Genomic DNA, 17,902 nt, shown 5'->3' on the forward strand with positions numbered 1-17,902 from the left:
AGCGTCTGCACAGGGAAAAGCTTGACAAGAATTGGTTTCTGTGAAGACCGAAGACAGCTCCTTGGAAAGGCAGTAACTCGGGATATAGGGTGATGTCATTTCTTTGGCGATAACCTAATATTCCTACAGTTTGAAGTGAAAATAAAAAGAAACAGGTTCGCTCAGCCGAACATGTGAGAGTAAGAGAAATGGCGTTACCTATGAACATGCATCTTTCCCTCGAATATATAATGACTCCCAGCCTGCTCCTATGCTCGAATGGCAAAACATTCTTAACTGCTTAAAGCAACACACTCAACAATCAACTGTAAAACACAAGCTGTCCTGTGGTACAGATACGGGCAGCGTCTACATGTTTTAGATCTATTACACTTCAGTCAAATAACGTGATCTGATCTACGCAAGCAGAGCAGAGCAGCCATATTACAAATCTGGCGTACACTATAGCCTCCACGTTATATTATCAACTGGAAGGTGAACATTAACAAATTTCTCTTTTTTTTTTTTTTACAATTGATTCAGCTGGAATTCTGTTTTCTTCTTGCTTTTCAAGGAAGACTGCTTGGTACAAGACAGATGGTTTGCTCCACGCTAACCTTTTGGACACACGCACACGACACACGCACTCACATGAGAGAGAGAGAGCACACCTTTCAATCGCTCCCTCTCCCCCATTTTAAACCCTGCGCACGCAAGGAGACAACCAGGGCATGTGAAACAAACGACAGCACATCAATGAGGTATTTAGGAGGCTTATGGACCCAAATTACAGTATAAGGGAAAAAAAATGATTGGGTGGTCAAAGGGCCAGTATGATTCCAGGTCAACATCTACAGACGTATGTTTACATATACGCTGTGTATAAGCGCTAGGAGTACACACTCTAAATGTACTGGTCTAGGGTTCTGCCATGGCAAGCCTGGAAGTGCTGCGACAAAAAAAAAAAAAGGCAGGCATGTCAGTTATGCGCATTTCAAATCACCAGCAATGGAACTAAATAAATAGAAGGGGAAATAAAAGGAGGGCTGCACATCCCATTGGACGACTTCAACGAGGTCAGGGACACGACGGCCGAGACGCAGACCCTTACCCCGGGAGCTTTCACAATGCAACAGCACCTCATAAAATAATCAAATAATGTTTTTTAAAGTTAAAACAAAAAGAGCCCCATCCTATTCCTGTAGCCTCGCCTCAGGCCCGGGGGGGGGGGGGGGATAACTAGCGGGTTCCTCGGTGTGACCAGACCATGGACCAGACGCAAGCAAGCGATGCTGGCAGCAGCCACGTTGGACCGCACAAGGACGACGTGCAGTGATATGTGCAACTTTGATGGTTTGTTTTCTGAAGCGTTGATTGCATTTACGATAAACGAAGACTCCCACGCCCTCTTAATTCACAATCAGCACATTGGAACATCTTTTAACTAACCGACGCCGTACAATCTAAGGCTGCAGGGATTGCCAAAATCCGAGGTGTCTCATGATTTCCTCGGAATCGCCGGTGAACACGTGTGCAGGGAGGGCGGTGAGGGGGAGGCGGGGGGGGAGCTGAGAAGGAAGCAGAAGGGAGCCGCGATGTCGAGAGTCAATTACAAAATACTAAGAGACTTAGACTTTTTCAAGTCTAGAGGATGAAGGAGAGGCGGTGGCACCACAGCTACACGGACCCCATTAAAACAAAAAACTAACGACAAATAAATGTAAACGTGTATTCTTACTATTCTTCATTGATACAGGAGTTTGGGGGGGGGGGGGGGGGGGGGTGCAGGGGGAGAGTTTGGGGGGGTGGATGGGTGGGTAGTGGATGTGCTGGAGGCGGCGGCTGTATGAGTGCCCCCCCCTAGGCCACCCCGTTGCGGGCGGGCCGCTCCGGGCGCTGGTGGTTGGACGTCGACGGGTTGGGGTTGGGGTTGGGGTTGGGGTTGGGGTTGGGGTTGGGGTTGGGGTTGGGGTTGGGCGGGCCTCTTGAGGGGCGGGGCTGTTGCGAGGCGGCGCCGGGGCCGCCGGTGCGGGGGCCGTCCCCCTGCTGGCCCCCCCCGCTGCCCTGGTATCTGTAGCTGGAGCGGGCCGGGTACGGCCCCCCGTTGTACCGCTGCCCGGTGCTGTAGCCCGGGCCCTGGAAGGTGCGCCGGTTTCCTTGGAAGGACTGAGCAGAGAGAAGGGATCAGCCTCACGGCAACACACACACACACACACACAACACACAACACACAACACACGGCAACGACAAGCGCACGCACACCTGCTGACGCACAGCCAAGACACACACACACACACAGCACCACGCCGACCTGTTTGTTGGGCGGAGGGCGGTACTCGCTGCCGGCGGGCGGGGTGTGGCCGGGAGGCGGGGTTTCGGCGGGGGTGGTGGCAGAGGAGGAGGTGGAGCTGCAGCGGGAGCGGTTCGAGTAGTCGGTCCTGGGGTGGTAGACTGCACAGCACGGAGACAGTGATCAGAACCCTCCTCCCCTCAGTGTTCACAGACTGCAGGCCGCATCACCATACGGCCCATTGCAACAAGGACATCACATTATAAAGTATAACAAAACATCTAAAAACATCGTGGTTCTAAACGGTGGCCTGGCGCCGAGGACAGGAAGCCTGCGGTGGTCAGAGTAGCGGTCGTGTGTTCCCATGACTGGACCCCATCTCGGACCGCGGTACGGAGAGTAAGGTCGGAGCCGTGGCCGTACCTGAACCGAACTCTGTGATGCTCGTCTTCAGGGGTTCCAACTCAAACGTAAACTTCACGGCCTTCCCGAGGTCCTCGTCGTATTTCCGCTCGCTCACAAAGTGCTGGAATAAACAGAGGAGGATCGTTTTGGATTAACCGTCTTGAACCGCCCATGGGATGAAGGCGCAGCGGGCTGCGGGTGTACTAAGGGGGTACTGGGAGCTTGCCTTGATGTCGGCCCGTAGTTCTGTCAGCTGATCTTCAGTCATGGATGCCGATTTGTCCGTCAATCGCCAGAGTGCCTCTGCCTTCTTCTGACGGCCGTCCAAAATGCTCACTGGAAAAGTTAAACACTGTGTTAAACACGTTAACTGGGTCCTACTGAAGATGCAAGGTTGGACTGAAGAGTTGATTCCCCAATGCTCTATGTGACCCTCAACTATAGATAAATATAAGCATTATTAATTTAAATATGGTGATCAGCACAAAGAAGCATTCCAGATCAACCAACAATAGAATATTTCAGTATATACACAATCATGGGAATCCATATCTAATCCCAAGACTGTTAAAACATTAATGAGACAATGTTTCAAAGGGGGACCATCTATAATAAACCCAACTGTCAAAGGGGAACCAAACATGTAGGCAGAAATAGAATTTAACAAGATGCATCATTGATGATACAATAATTTCACATGCAGATTGTTATTAATGCATGGCTTGGTGTCAGCCATCTCCCCGTGGCCTCACACACATGCGTATATAAATCAAGGGGACAAGTAGCACAGAAATGTAACAGAGTTCCCAGGAATGCTGGCTTTTGTGACGCTGAAGAAACTACAGGAGGGTTCAGCCGTTCCCTCTGCGGTGCTGCGTGCACCTCGCACAAAGGCAGCATTGAGTCCCACGCCACCCGACACTACTCACGCTCCCAGCCCCACACAGGGACACTCACACGCAGGGTGGGGTGGCCAGACGGCCTACTTGCACACGCACAAACGAAGACACACACACACACACACACACACACACACACACACACACACACACACACACACACACACACACACACACACACACACACACACACACACACACACACACACACACACACACACACACACACACACACACACACACACACACAAGCCCTTGAAGACTAATTGTGATAAAGGGCTATACTAATTGAATTGACCCCAGACACAATTCACTCAGGTCGGATTCCTTGCCACCTTTCCCCGTCAGCGATCTGATCAGGTGATCAGATTGTGTCTAGTCACTCCTGGTCAGCAGGTGGCCTCCCGGGACGGACTCATGCGTTTGATTGAACATGTACAACTTACTGGCCTCAGCCTTGACTTTGTCCATTTCACCGAACAGGGTCACTTCTCTGTCCATTAGACTGGCAAGAGAAAGACAAAAACAACAGCGGGGGAAGAGATGACTCGTTAACCAAGATAAGAGCTTGTACTTTGACTTTGCACAGTCACTGCAATGAATTCTCTAGACTCCCCACGTCAGCTAATTCTGCTGTGCGGTTTCATTTCTACGCATTATGACTTGTGGGCACCCACACCCACACCGAAACATGTGTGACAATATGAAACGATACAATTACTCCTTAAATACAATTCTGTTGCGTTTGTGATTATCTGTGGTATTTTTTCAGATGGGGAAACCCCCCCAGCTCTAGAAGGCCTTAGCTCAGTGTGGCTGGCTCTTCGGCAGGGCCTTACGTACATCCACTGCAAGGTGGCTCCTGTGTCCCCAGGGGAACCGCAGGCGGAACGGTTGGCCAGGTTCAAGTCAGGTCCCAGACAAGTTGTATCTCATTCATTTTGAGCGTGAATTGCCAAACAATATGATACTATTTGGTAACCGCTTTTATTTTGTTGGTAACCGTGGTATAGATCACCACAGTAAACTCAAAGTGCGCTATATTTTATTGGTATGCACTATGCTGTTGGTTATATTATAATTGTATCTATAATTGCAATGTGTATGCTGTATTTTGTGTTTATACTGCTAGTTGCGTTTATTGTATTCCATTTACTTTGACGTTTCTATCTTGAGCTGAACCACTGTAACAGATAGATAACTAATGTATCAATGAACAGATCATTGGTCCTCAGTAACTCCACGGTCCCCAGCGGCTGTAGAGCAGCCAGGTGAGGAGAGACACCGGCCAGACGCACTGAAGAATGCACCAGGAGAGGCCCTGCCTCTTACGCAATGTTGCTGACGTACATCAGCTGCTATACAAGTCTGAAGTAGTTCAAACGCTTTGAGGGAATGAGGCACAGCGAGATCTGTTCCTATGGCAATCAGGGAAAACACAAATAAACCCAAGACTTTGGCCAATGCTGCCAGACACGCGTATCTATATTACAGACACGTCATATCTATTGGGAGCCTTTATCACAGCAATTATACAACAGCACCCGCAACCTCGCCTCATCGTCACACACGCACCGAGCCTTCAGTTGCTTAAGAAACGTTTCTTGTGAAAAGAAACTAACAAAAGAAACGCCTTGAGGCTCATTCAACTACCAGCTCTGGAGCTCAGCGAAGGTCTGCTTCATCCTTTTGATGGAGGTGTCCATCTCCTCCTTCACCACCATCCTGTAGCGGGTCAGGGAGGCGCTGCAGCGCTGAAGGTCCTTCACAGAGCGCTCCACGTTGGTCGCTGCAGGCGGAGCGAGACACAAACCGTGAACGGGCTGGATTGATAATCGCACACTTTTCTAACCGGTGGCCGCTCAGAGCGCTTTACAGCACGGCCCGACATTCACCCGTTCATGCACGCATTCACACACCGAAGGGCGGGGTCAACCACGCAGGGGCGACAGCCAGCTCGTCGGGAGCAGTCAGGGTGAGGTGCCTCGCTCGGGGACTCCTCGACACTCAGCTAGGAGGAGTCGGGCATCGAACTGGCAACCCTCCGGTTAACAGACCGACCCCGCTCTACCTCCGGAGCCGGGCGCCGCCCCACAGAGGGTTAAGGGGCGGGACAGTAGGCCGAGGGGCTCACCCGTCTTCTTGGTTCCTAAGGGGCCGCGCAGGCCGTCAGCGTCGGGGGTCAGCGGTAAGGGGGCCGTGGGCGCCTGGGAGTGGGAGTTGGGCCTGGAGCGGATCCTCTGGCCTTTGGGGGCCGGGTGGCTCCTCCCTCCCGGCTGAAAGGCGGGGCCGGGGGAGCTGAGGGGACCCTCTGCGTCTGTACCTGAGGGGGGGGGGGGTGGAGGACCACCGGCTGTAAACACGCCGCACTTAAAGCCTCCCGGCAAACAACAAACGCCACATTTCGCCTTCAAAGACCCATTTAAAAAACATAGTTTGCGTCAATCAGGCAACCCCTAGGCCTCATGCTTACCATCTACCAACCCTCCATTCGACCATTGTCCATAAGTTAAGGTGCTCCAAGCCGTACAGACCTCAGTAAGACAGGGTCAAGGCGAGCGGCTCGGCCCTCACCTGGGGTTTCAGACGTGGCGGGTTCAGAGTCCAGCTCGGCATCTGCGTCCAGAGACGCCGTGTCCAGCTGTTCGCTTAGGGAATCCAGAGAGTCGCCATCCAACACCGAGCCGTTGGCATGGAAACCGTTGAGCGTGCCCTTGTCCTCTGCCGCCGGCGCCGCCGCCTCCGCCGGGGCGGCCTCTGCTGGGGCGGCCTCCACGGGGGAGACCTCGAGGGGCTCGGGCTTGGGCTTCTTTTTCTTCTTGGGCTGCACGTTATGCGGAGAAGAGGCGGAGAGACCACCCATTGAGACGTCTGGACTACAGTGGACCTCAGACAGGGGGTCGCGGGTAACAAAGGACAGCCCCAGTGTTGAATGAAGCTGCACTGGAGCCCCTTCATACCACAGCTACAGTACAGTCGGCTGGCCCTTACCTTCTTCTTCCCGGTGACGTTCCACTCCTTGAGGATCTCCGTAGCGTTGCCTTGAGAGAAGCGCAAACGGGGAAAGGTTAACGACGCCCTGAGGCCATGGAGGCGTCTGAACGACGGGGTGGTGTTCTGCATGGTTTCAAAAGTCAAAATCTTTGAATACTTTCCCCAAACATGTTACACCTGAGGCCAAGCCAAAAATACTGTACAGCGTGGTCTCCTACGTACTAGGGAAACCCTATCTGAGGGCCCATGCCCTCTTACTCAGCTTGTCGGCTTGTGGGAACACAATTCCTTTTGCTAAAGGATGCATGACACAACCAACATCAATGGTTCGTCAGGTTCAGCTTAACCAGGAATCCAATAACAAGTCAGACTTGAATCGAGGTCTGAGCTTTCAGCAGCCAATTTGGTTCGAAAGAATGCGATAGGCCTCGTCATAAAGGCCCCCGCCGTCACATCATGACATGGATGCTTTAAGCCTTTTGCTGAAACAACAATACAGGCTGTATGCAAACTACATAGATGCCGACTGCTCCCTGCTGATAAAACGCCATATACTGTACAAAATGGCCACATACACGATTAGATTCTAAAACGATTATCGATGCAACAGAAATTGTATGTTCATTTCCATGCGTGATTTTCAAAAATACATACGTATTTGCTACTCAGAGTTTGCTAATCACTTCCTACTTTTGTGATGATCATTAAAGACATCAACAGATTAATTAACTTATCTATTAGTTTATGAGAGAAAAAGCTTTTGTTACAAATATGACTTTCTATGAACAATGCAATGATCAATGCAGCTTGCATTACAACACAACATGGAAGTATGTAAAAAATAGGTTTCAGTTTTCTTTTCTTTCTAATCTTTCTTTTCAATGTCATTAAAGAAAAAGCTGCTCTTGAATTAGAAGGAGTTCTTGATTGGCCAATACTCACTGAAGATAAATTAAATAATGTTAGAATTACTAAAACTATCCCTTCCTGGTGAACGGAATGTTGCAGCAGGTGAACAAATAAAAAAATTCAAAATATTCAGATTATTAATTTATCTGCATCGAGTCGGAATCGTTCTAGAGAGAATCGCGATGCATTGAAGATTCGATTATTTTTCCCACCCCTAATATATATACATATTCACACGCATCATATCCTAAATCAGTATTGAAGAGTTGTTGGCACATTCCACATCAACAATATACAGGCCAAAGACATTTGTCCAACGATAACAACTGTCCACAGTATCATAGTCACATTCATACCTTCCAAGAAAGCGTGCACAGCCTTGTCCACGCAGTTCTCAAAGTGTTGGAGCACCAATACTATTTCATTGTTGCTTTTGTTTGGGACCACTGCCCTGACGGCACTGATCTGAAAAGGAAAGACCAGGCATGGCATTATCTTAAATAGACAGAATCGTTAACTCAACCATCAGCGAGGGGCTAAAACATTGTAAACGATGTGGCCATGTTCGTTTTGTGAGCTTCACGTTAATCATTCCACAGAGAGATGCCACCATGCACGTGGCTCCATTCTTGTGTGCTAATAAAGCCTCAGATACCGTCTGGCTGACACGAAATCAGGCCATGAATAAAAAGGCACATTTTGGTGTGAGCTTTTCAGCCCTCAAGATGCCATATCTAATGTTATAAAAAAATGGTTCTGTGAGTGCGATAACGATGAATGACGCCATGAGTATAAATCAATAACAGTTCAACCGCAACATGAGTTGTAACCCTGATCGAAAACATCCTGTTGGATAACATAAGGGATTGATCCGATCGCAGGATGGATTGACGAGGCAATGAGCCTTGGTTGGGTGCAGGCGACGTTCCACTCGTTTATCTTCAGGAATAGTAGTAAGCTAAAGAGCGCCACCGCAACTCTCTTAAGGACATTTTGAGAATACTATCAATACTAGTCCTCCAACATTAAATTACCAGGAGACCAGGTTGTTGACAGCGTCACACACACACACTTTTGCCACGCCCAAAACAAATGTTTTGATCCAAATGTCTAAATAGAATCACAGTTAATTTGTGTAACAGGCAGACTAACCCAGCTATGTTAGAGATTACCCTGGCCTTCCAAGAAAGTCATCCACAACAATTTGACCTTTCTATCAAGTTCGATTTTATATGGCACACCTTGCCACGCAACTGTGCGATAGAGAGAAGACGCATGACACTACAATCCAATTCACTTTCATTTCTTCATTCTCCCAACATGCAAAACCCATTGACGTAGTTCCCCCGCCCATCAAACCATTCAAGTGTCATGCCACTGGGAGATCGGTGCTCTAGAATAGGGCCAGACTCGCATCCGATCTGTCCCGGCTGTGCCAAATAAAGTTTTGCGTAATATCTGTGACCAAGTATGAATGCAGCCTAATAGCAACCTAGGAATTTTACTAATGCATTTCATCGAATATCTCACCGGCAAAACCAATCTACCTTTTCAATAGCGCCTGAGATTGGGAAGCCCATAATCCAGGGTTGTGGACTGGATTCAATGAAGGAAGTAAAATAATAGGACGCATTGTCTCACCTTTTCCTTCATTCGTTCAAATGTTCCACCCTGGGACATGACCATGTTCGATTGAGTGTCAAAAAACACCCCAGAGGTATCTGAAAAACAAAAACACAACAAGGGTCATTCTAGCCTTTGTTAGGCTTTCCAACTCAGACACACTCCTTAGTATATCATTTGCAAAACAAAATGAGCAAGCATGTAGGCTTACTGACCTTGCCAGGAGGGTTCCTACACTACATACAGTACATCTCACAACACTAGTTAAAAGCATCAAACCCATCCCTAGAAATGGCAGGCCGAAAATGGCTCAAATCGAGGCCAATCCTTTATTAATGGAAGATACGCAGAGCATACACGTCTTACCAAATGACTAGGCATCCTGGGAATACATCACAAATGTAAGGCTGACTACTCATGTGAATGATATGGGCATTACTATACAACAAATAAAGCACTTGACATACAATAACCATTTAACTAATTCTAGCTGTTATCCATGGGAAGTGTTGCGAGACGATCTAACTCCAAAAGACCCCCAGGCCCTTCAGGCTGAGCCTGTGCATTTCACAACTCCAACCTTTACCTAAGATGACCATCTTGCGCTGTGATTCTCCTTAGTATCTCATTTCTAGCTTACATTTACTGTACTCTATCTGACAAGTTAGAAAAACTAATAATTCATTCAAAAAGACAATGCGGAATCTGTGACAACCTGGATGTGTTAAAGTTTAATTAAAGTAGTTCTTCCTCTCGTTGAGCCCCCAGATGAGATTACTTCTCTGGTTTTACAATTGATACAGCAAGTCTATGAAGCTGAAAATAGGGAGAAGATGCAGTGAACATAGAAAGGACAATAAAACGCTTAATACGTTTAAAGGGTCCTTCAGAGAACGCTGGAATCTAGATTGAGGTCACTGTGAATCGCTCACCACAAACTACACTAACATCAAGTAACTTCTGCTTAATATGATTTTAAATAAAAAGTCCAAAAGCCAAATGTTGGCTTATATGCATCTTCCTCCTAAAAGTCAATACAAAACAAGGCTCTGCACGTTTATTCTCATAAAATGCTCCATTTAAAAACTATGACCTAGATCGCAGATCCTGGGTGTAGATCAAACAAGTCCCATACATACCTTTTTGGCTCTTCTTGGCCATGTTGGCGTTTCACAGAGGAGGTATCCAAAAAGCGTTGCACCGTTTTGGCTCCCAACGTCCCAAGAAATCAAAAAAAAAAAAGATTGAATCCTGATTGCAGACTTCCAAACTCCAGATTAAATAAACACTCAGAAGAGGGCTCCGAGAACGATGATTTTCCCCTCGCAAATTTTCCACTCTTCGTGCAGATGCCAATTGAGGTTCGAAACCTAGTGGTTGGAAGAGATGGGGTCAGATCGGGCCGGACACACACACACGTAAAAGGGAGACACAGGAATATGCTAGCTCAGGTTATGTACAGTGGTTTGCACAACTTTATTGCCATGTTATAATACTAACTAAATCTCTTAGAGAGTTGCTTTAAGTTTCACTTTCCAGCTAAACCAACACTAAAGCGATACTGAGTCCTGGAACAAACCTCTGCACGTCATAGCCTCTTTGAGCACAGCCAGCAGTTTCAACTTTATAATCTAATCATGCAATGACTTATGTTTATCAAGAGGGCAGGTAGTTGAATCTTCAAGTGCACAAGGTGTAGTTATGTTGATTGTTGCAAGCATATTGGATAAGTGACTATGACTAGCATTAACCAGCTGAGCAAACATTCTTCCTGTGACGCAATTCATGTGGAAACTGGGTCAAAATAAATATCAAGAAATATGGGTTAACTAATGAAGAGGGTTCAATTTCACTCTAGTTAAAGAAGTTATGCCTAACTAAAGCCAATTTCCCCTTTGGCTCCAACTTGCAGACAATATCAGGGACTCAAATGGAATAATAAAATACCAAATTGAGTTGACCTATAATATTCTGTTAACCTAAAAACGAAAAAGCTAACTAAATCGAATATAACCATACATGAACAAAGAGATGTCATTCAATTAGAAAAGGGAACCACGTTTGGCAACAGTAACACAAAAACCACCAAGGTAATGCACTTATTTTAAGGTTGAAACTTAACATAACACTTTTACCATCCATCCATCAACCTTGTTTATTAACACAACATAGTACTTTAACCATCCATCGACCTGGTTAACTAACATAACATAGAACTTTAACCATCTATCCACCCATCTGGTTTACTAACAGAACTTAGCACTTAAACCATCTATCAACCCACCTTGTTTACTAAGACAACATAGGACTTTAACTATCTATCCACCCACCCACCTGGTTTGCTAACAGAACATAGTACTTTAACCATCTATCCATCCATCCATCCATCTGGTTTACTAACACACACTTTGAGAGACTCAGCCTCCAGCATCCAGCATCCATCACGTTAGGTTTGGTTAGGTTAGCTTGCTGGACGTTACAAGAATTGCTTATTGTCCCTCATCTCGTCACTGCGATGCATTAGTGTAATGGCTCGTAATCTCAGACGCTAGAGCCTGAACCCAATGTTCAATGGAGAGAAACTAAGACGGTGAAACGCAGTGACGGCCAGTGAACACATCGCCTGGCTTTGTTAATTTAATGCCCAATTCTCGTCAACGCTAGCAAGTCTGCTAACGTTAAACGCCTTATATAGCAAAGGCTAGACAACTATAATGTATAGAAAACATAAAGATGAAGCGTTTTAATTTGAGCATTATTCTGTATACTGCAATCACATTGCAAACAATTAAATGAATACGCCATTGTGGTAACAGAGATTATTCTTTGTGGAGCGGGGTAAGTTACCTTTGCCTCTCCTTCTGCTTCTGCCTCTGCCTCTGCCTCTGCCTCGTCAGTCTCTCCAGTCGTTTGCTGCGTGCAATATTTTCTTTAGGCTACTTAGGTGGTGCCAGATTCGGCAGAACACCCCCTTTCATAGCTTTTCTTATTTTTCTTCTTTTCAATTTAAAGGGAGCCTAGAATGTCACCAGTCACATTGCTGCCACCCACAGGATTGGAGTTCCCCACAATAAAATTAGCTAGAAAATAAATAAAACAAAAATCAAACCCTGGCTAAGCAAATGTGGATAGGCTATCCACATTTAAAAAACTAAAAACCAAAACCTGTTCCTCAGATTAATCAATAGCAGGACCCACCGGTGTGTACAATGAGAATGTGGTCACACCCAATGCAAAGAGCATTATAACATCTTAAACTTCTTACATAGGCCTATACGTGGCAGTCCACATCCCGCACTTGGTACATAGCCCCACCTTGATGCTCACCCTTTAGCAGCGGTCCTGCCTGCAAACCTCATTCCTGCCGTTATCCCCCTCCTATCCACTTGGCATACCCTCCTCCTCCCAATACACTGCTGTATTGATTGATCACTCTTCTTGCGTCCTTTCAAGGTTGTCAATAAAGATGTTTATAATAAATATGGCTGTTTAATGTGTAATTTCTGAGACTTTCCAAATTGTACATTAGAATAATATATTAGAGGGGAAATGAATGGTTTGGGCATTTATTCAATAATCATCAAAGTTATAATGATGAGGTGCGATGAGCACCTTCGTTATTCATAGAAGGGAAAATTCCAATTGGATGATGTGTTGGAATGAAATAATTATTTATATATGATGTACCTATTTTTGAGCCCAAATGTCTGATGAAACCAATTTAAAACGATGCATTAAATTCACTTCAAAGTATAAATACTTTTTAGATTTGCATAACCATGTATGATGGCTGTTAAAGATAAATATTCTGTCATCTCTCTTGTGAGGCCTATTTTACTTATTTTATAGCACACATTGTTAATGTGTGGAGAAAATAACAGTAATTATCAAGGTTATGATATTGATTGATTGATTGATTGATTGATTGTCTTTATTTCTAACATGTAAACAATAAAAAAAACATGATTATCAATCAATTAATGATTATCAATTTATTATTAATAGATGAAATAAAAAATAAAAGAGACAACAAAAAAAAGAAGTAAAATTAAAAAAAAAACTTTCTACATGCTCGAAAGGGGGTAGGAGGAAGTAAAAAAAACGTATCTAGTCCTACCCCTTAATAGATCAATTTAGCTTGGATAGATGTCACCAACATGTCAGTATAATACAAGCTATAATAATGCATATAAATATGAATACAGAATAATTGGGTGTATATATATATATATCTACGTATATATATCATATATTTATAAATAGTCAATATAATCACAAATATTGTAAACAATTATATATATAATTGTAAACAATTATATATATATACTATAAACAATTCATATTACATTATAAATACCTATACATGTATATTATAAGTTACTATATATATAGAGATATTACAAATATAAACACAAATACCATGTATATTACAAAACTACAGTCTACATATGTCAATATTACAGAGGCTTTTCTAAATTTCGGTACTTTGTGATGATGATTGAACTGCCTTATGCTTATATTGGTTAAATGATGCATCTTTGTAAGCCTAATGTTACAGTATATTAATCCCTTGCAAGCAGTTTATTGAATAACTTGTAGTATGACATGCATTTCTCATTTAAATACTCTTAAATTAGATACATATATCAGTTTGGTATGTAGGCTATACGTCTCGACAATAATGTGATATTCCAGACCAACAAATCTGAAATGAAATTGGAGCATGTTGATAATGAAGTTGATAAAAGAAGACCAATATCTAAGAAAGACATTCCTCACACAAATCATGCCGATTTCCCTCAAAGCTAGAAACAATGACTCTTCGTCCTAGAACTGAAACTCTGATCTGATCTGGTTCTAGAGAAGGATATAGGCTGTTCTAGATCTAGTTCTAGAGACTGATCATATTCAACTGATCCAAGTATGTTAATCTGGCAACTCCAACTCCCTGCGTCACATCCTGAGAAATAGTCTATGTTTTGCCACTGTGGTGTCCAGTGTTGCCAGATTAGGCTCGATGTCCCGCCCAAACTGACAACACTGGATCATGCAGCCAGTCTGGCAACACTGTTGGTATCCATAGTGAAGTTGGCAGTCAGCTGGGTCAACATACTTGGTAACCGTCATATCGATCAGTCCAAGTGGTGACACTTCAAGAACACACACTGTCACAATCACACCAGAAAACACGCTCCCCCCGTAGGCTACCTAGTGGTTAATTGAGGTGAAGCGCTGACTTCTCTTAGTTAGTCAAGATTCTCTTTTACTTCTGCGGATCGAGTCCAACCACGATTCTTTCGTTCAAAAGCACGAACAGGGTCGACTCACACCTATTGCCGTTGGCAAAATATTTGATTTGACGGTCGGATCTTCGAGGAGCAGCTCCTCGACAACTTGCGGCTCTTTACCGTCACCCCCAGCTTAGAGATAGACTATTTGTCTATTTTCGGGGAACTACAAAGCAAAAAAAGTAGAGGAGATTATTTGAGTATGAGCCTAAACTTCGGCCACTATTTTGGATGCCATAGATAAGCTAAATAAAGTGTTGAGCCGAGGGGCGTCCTAACCTCGTCAAACCATAATACACTTTGTAAACGACAACGATGTGTAATTAAACCCTGGTAGGATACAAAACCATCCAATGACAACAGTTATGCTTTCAAAATAGTGATGTATCGCTGTAATCTGTATCACAACTCTGCTTCGCTGCTGGGTCGTCCCCGACCTGAAGGTGTGTGCCCGCTTTCGACTATATAGAGCTAGTGGAGCTAGAGGCACAGTCACACCAAACGCATCCACCATGAGCCACCCGAAAACCAAGACGGCAATCCCCTATGACGTGGATGATTCTGGTAAGAATCTTTTGGATAAATCACTTTATTTTCTGAGTACCGGTACATCTCCAGGAATCCGTTTACCTCGGTGGCATTTGCGCACAGAGCCCGACGGCCCGGCCGGGCCGGAGCTGGCGTTAAGTGGGCAGACCTGGTGGCTAACAGCGGCTAGCTTGGTTAGCACGCATCTTTAACTTTCTCCAACTGTTAGCAGAATCTGCTATTTCTTTGAATACATTGTTTAATTATTTGCTTTATTTAGGGTTCCCTTAAATGTCCTTTTTTTTGTGTATGTTTGATTTACCGCTGGGTTAAGGTTGCGTTCCCTCGTTTGCTAAGGCTAATTGCTAGGCTGTGACCTGGTAATCTGCACTGTTCTGCAGCCACGATTTGATTTATTGATGTTGTTTAGGCAATTCACCTTATTGTTGGGGCTGTTGTTATGGAATATTATTGGGGAATGAATGCACACTGGCTGTGTGCAGCAAAGCAGAACGGAATATGTCCAATCCATTTTTAAACAAAAGTTAACATTTTCAAAATAACCCAAAACTAAAAATGTATGAACTGTACACGGATGCATGCACTATATTTAGTACTTTTGGCTTATTTAAATATAATGTAGGCCTACCTTGGATTGTTAGAACTTGGTAATAAATGCTAAATGTAAGTGGTTTGCCATAGATATCAAAATCTGTTATTCTACTGCTCATGTATGCTAGTGTTATGTCTCATTTGATCAATCCTCCTATGTTATATATATATATATATATATATATATATATATATATATATATATATATATATATATATATCTCGCATTTTAATGCCTCCAGAAAAAATTGATGAAATATATTTCACATTTTACATTGCAGGGAAATTTATTGCTTCCACACAGCGTCCAGACGGAACATGGAGGAAGCCCAGGAGAGTAAGGGACGGTTACACTCCCCAGGAAGAAGTCCCTGTGTAAGCTTGTGTTCACATTACACTGTAACCAATCACAAACTAGTGGAAAACACCCTTTTAATTATCCTGTTTTACATTTTATTAATAAGGCAAATTGACAACAATGCATAATGGCACCTTACAGATGGAAAACATGTTTTCCTTGCTCACTCACTTCCTTTCTTTCGGTTTCAGCTATGAGAACAAGTTTGTGAAGTTCTTCAAGAGTAAGCCCGACCTCCCGCCCGGCATGAGCCCGGCGGACGCGGCGCCATCCAACAGGCAGCAGGCGGTCCCCGGGTGTGCGGCCAGCGAGCCCACCGGCCTCTCCAAGACGGCCAAGCGCAACATGAAGCGCAAGGAGAAGCGCAAGCAGCAGCAGCCGGCGGACGAGGACGACGCGGAGCTTGAGTCGGCCAGGAGCGCCGTGGAGGGCGCCTCCCTCTCGGAGCTCCCCGCCAAGGGAGCGGTCGGCACCGGCCCGGCCGCGGACGAACCCTCGGCCGCCAGCGAGAAGGTCAAAAAGATCAAAAACCTGAGGAAGAAGCTGCGGCAGATCGAAGAGCTGCAGCAGAAAATGGACTCTGGGGAAATCAGTGAGCCGTCGAAGGATCAGCTGGAGAAGGTGGGGAGGGCCCGGGCCCTGCAGGAGGAGCTGGAGCAGCTGGAGGAGGAGGAGGACTCTTGAAGCGGGGCCAGCGGTGCAGGGCAGAGGGACGGACAATTGAAAGTACAAACTGTGTAAACTTTGACCTCCATTGAAAATAGTTTTTTTTTTTTTTTTTGCTAGTCAACATAAACTGTAGCTTGGGAAGTAAGCACACTACCAAAGCCTCTCAACCTGACGTATTGAAGGACCACGAACGTGTAAATCCTCAGCACTTATAATTATAGTAATTATCTGATGTTTAAATGTAACCTGAAAATAACTTTTTTCGCTAGGTGTTTCATTTAATATTGAACTTTTAAAAGGTCCTGTACAATGTACGGTTCATTGTGCATGGAGTGGTTTTATGTGCCATTTATTGATCATGATATTGCCTCAACACACCCATGTCAATCACAGTTACAGAAGAAAAGACTAATGATGAGGTGTTGGTAGTAGTCGGTGCATTTATTAAAATTGTACCCCACTGAGAAGTTAAGATTTTCTAAATAAATGACATTACGTTGACGTCATAGAAGTCTTTTATGGATGGGGACCTCAAAGTGTTGCTTCAGTTCTTAGGCAAGCTGGCTGTTGATTTTCATTTTGTATTATGTGTGGCAAAATGTTTTATAAACAAGCTATACTTGGTGCAATGGCTGTCTTTTCAACGGTGATCAATGACTGACCAGAAAAGTGTGTTCAGTTCGGACACAATGTTTACCTTGAGTTTGGTCATTGCACCACTTAATGTGACGAAGAAGCTGTTTGTGGGCGTTTTTACACCGTGCTCAATACGTTCATTTTCAAAGTCCAGTGGATCCGGTCTATTTTGAACGTTGTACATTCTAAACAATGTTTTATTTTTAAATTTTTATGACCATTATTTCTGAGTATTATAATAAAGGCAAAGATTACTGACCAACCAGCATCTTTATTAAGAATGAACACGAGAAATCACTAATGTGTGCAAGTCTATTGGCTTATTATTTTCTCTGCATCGTTATGTCAGTTGTTGCATGAAGCATTCAGGCAACACCCTTTGGTAAAGAGATATTGAGTTGAAAATGAACATTGAAAAGGACACAGTGAGAGCAGAAAGAGCCAGCCAAGAAAATATCAACCGAATACAAGATAACGTGTATTATTTCAACACTAATGAGCTAGTAGTCATTAGTGATTTATTTTAGTTTGCGACCTAGGAAATGTTATTTATGTCCGGGGTTGATGTTACGATCGCTGCGTTTACATGTGACACACAAAATTCAGCATTTTCATAATACGGATTCATAGTTTTTGGAAATTCATTTAAAAAGATATCCATGGGCTGGGAGTCTTCATTTAATTGGCTCAAGCTGTCCTTCTGAAATCGTAT

The 17,902-nt window shown here is 44.5% G+C and overlaps 2 protein-coding genes across 4 annotated transcripts; one reads left to right on the forward strand and one right to left on the reverse strand.

Moving 5' to 3' along the window:
• Positions 1-591: 591 nt before the first annotated feature.
• On the reverse strand, positions 592-12,055 carry spats2 (spermatogenesis associated serine rich 2). The gene is made up of 14 exons (XM_056588206.1): positions 11,947-12,055; positions 10,239-10,469; positions 9,118-9,197; positions 7,833-7,941; positions 6,565-6,614; positions 6,148-6,397; positions 5,708-5,896; positions 5,227-5,362; positions 4,020-4,078; positions 2,901-3,010; positions 2,693-2,795; positions 2,291-2,430; positions 1,962-2,145; positions 592-596 (listed from the first exon to the last, which is right to left on the reverse strand). Exons 2-14 carry the CDS (start codon positions 10,258-10,260, stop codon positions 592-594), a joined length of 1,437 nt encoding a protein of 478 aa, XP_056444181.1. The 5' UTR covers positions 10,261-10,469; positions 11,947-12,055.
• Positions 12,056-14,181: 2,126 nt separating this feature from the next.
• Positions 14,182-16,671, forward strand: pym1 (PYM homolog 1, exon junction complex associated factor). 3 transcript variants are annotated; one of them, XM_056588297.1, is made up of 4 exons: positions 14,191-14,720; positions 14,831-14,951; positions 15,809-15,902; positions 16,077-16,671. In XM_056588297.1, exons 2-4 carry the CDS (start codon positions 14,900-14,902, stop codon positions 16,567-16,569), a joined length of 639 nt encoding a protein of 212 aa, XP_056444272.1. In that variant the 5' UTR covers positions 14,191-14,720; positions 14,831-14,899; the 3' UTR covers positions 16,570-16,671. The 3 variants fall into 3 exon arrangements, with proteins under 3 accessions (XP_056444290.1, XP_056444272.1, XP_056444280.1); XM_056588305.1 differs by having other exon boundaries at positions 14,857-14,951; XM_056588315.1 differs by having other exon boundaries at positions 14,182-14,951; positions 15,832-15,902.
• Positions 16,672-17,902: the final 1,231 nt, after the last annotated feature.

The sequence above is a fragment of the Gadus chalcogrammus genome, chromosome 1, assembly GCF_026213295.1.
Source record: "Gadus chalcogrammus isolate NIFS_2021 chromosome 1, NIFS_Gcha_1.0, whole genome shotgun sequence".
NCBI classification, from domain to species: domain Eukaryota; kingdom Metazoa; phylum Chordata; class Actinopteri; order Gadiformes; family Gadidae; genus Gadus; species Gadus chalcogrammus.

What these genes read in the sequence shown, in the direction of transcription:
- spats2 (XM_056588206.1), bottom strand. Translation starts at nt 10,260, where the DNA reads ATGGCCAAGAAGAGCCAAAAAG. An exon ending in GGCCAAGAAGAGCCAAAAAG is followed by an intron (nt 9,198 to 10,238) that starts GTATGTATGGGA and finishes TTTGTTTTTCAG; the next exon opens with ATACCTCTGGGGTGTTTTTT. An exon ending in GCCCTCCGCCCAACAAACAG is followed by an intron (nt 2,146 to 2,290) that starts GTCGGCGTGGTG and finishes CTCTCTGCTCAG; the next exon opens with TCCTTCCAAGGAAACCGGCG.
- pym1 (XM_056588297.1), top strand. Translation starts at nt 14,900, where the DNA reads ATGAGCCACCCGAAAACCAAGACGGCAATCCCCTATGACGTGGATGAT. An exon ending in CTATGACGTGGATGATTCTG is followed by an intron (nt 14,952 to 15,808) that starts GTAAGAATCTTT and finishes TTTACATTGCAG; the next exon opens with GGAAATTTATTGCTTCCACA. An exon ending in CCCCAGGAAGAAGTCCCTGT is followed by an intron (nt 15,903 to 16,076) that starts GTAAGCTTGTGT and finishes TTTCGGTTTCAG; the next exon opens with CTATGAGAACAAGTTTGTGA.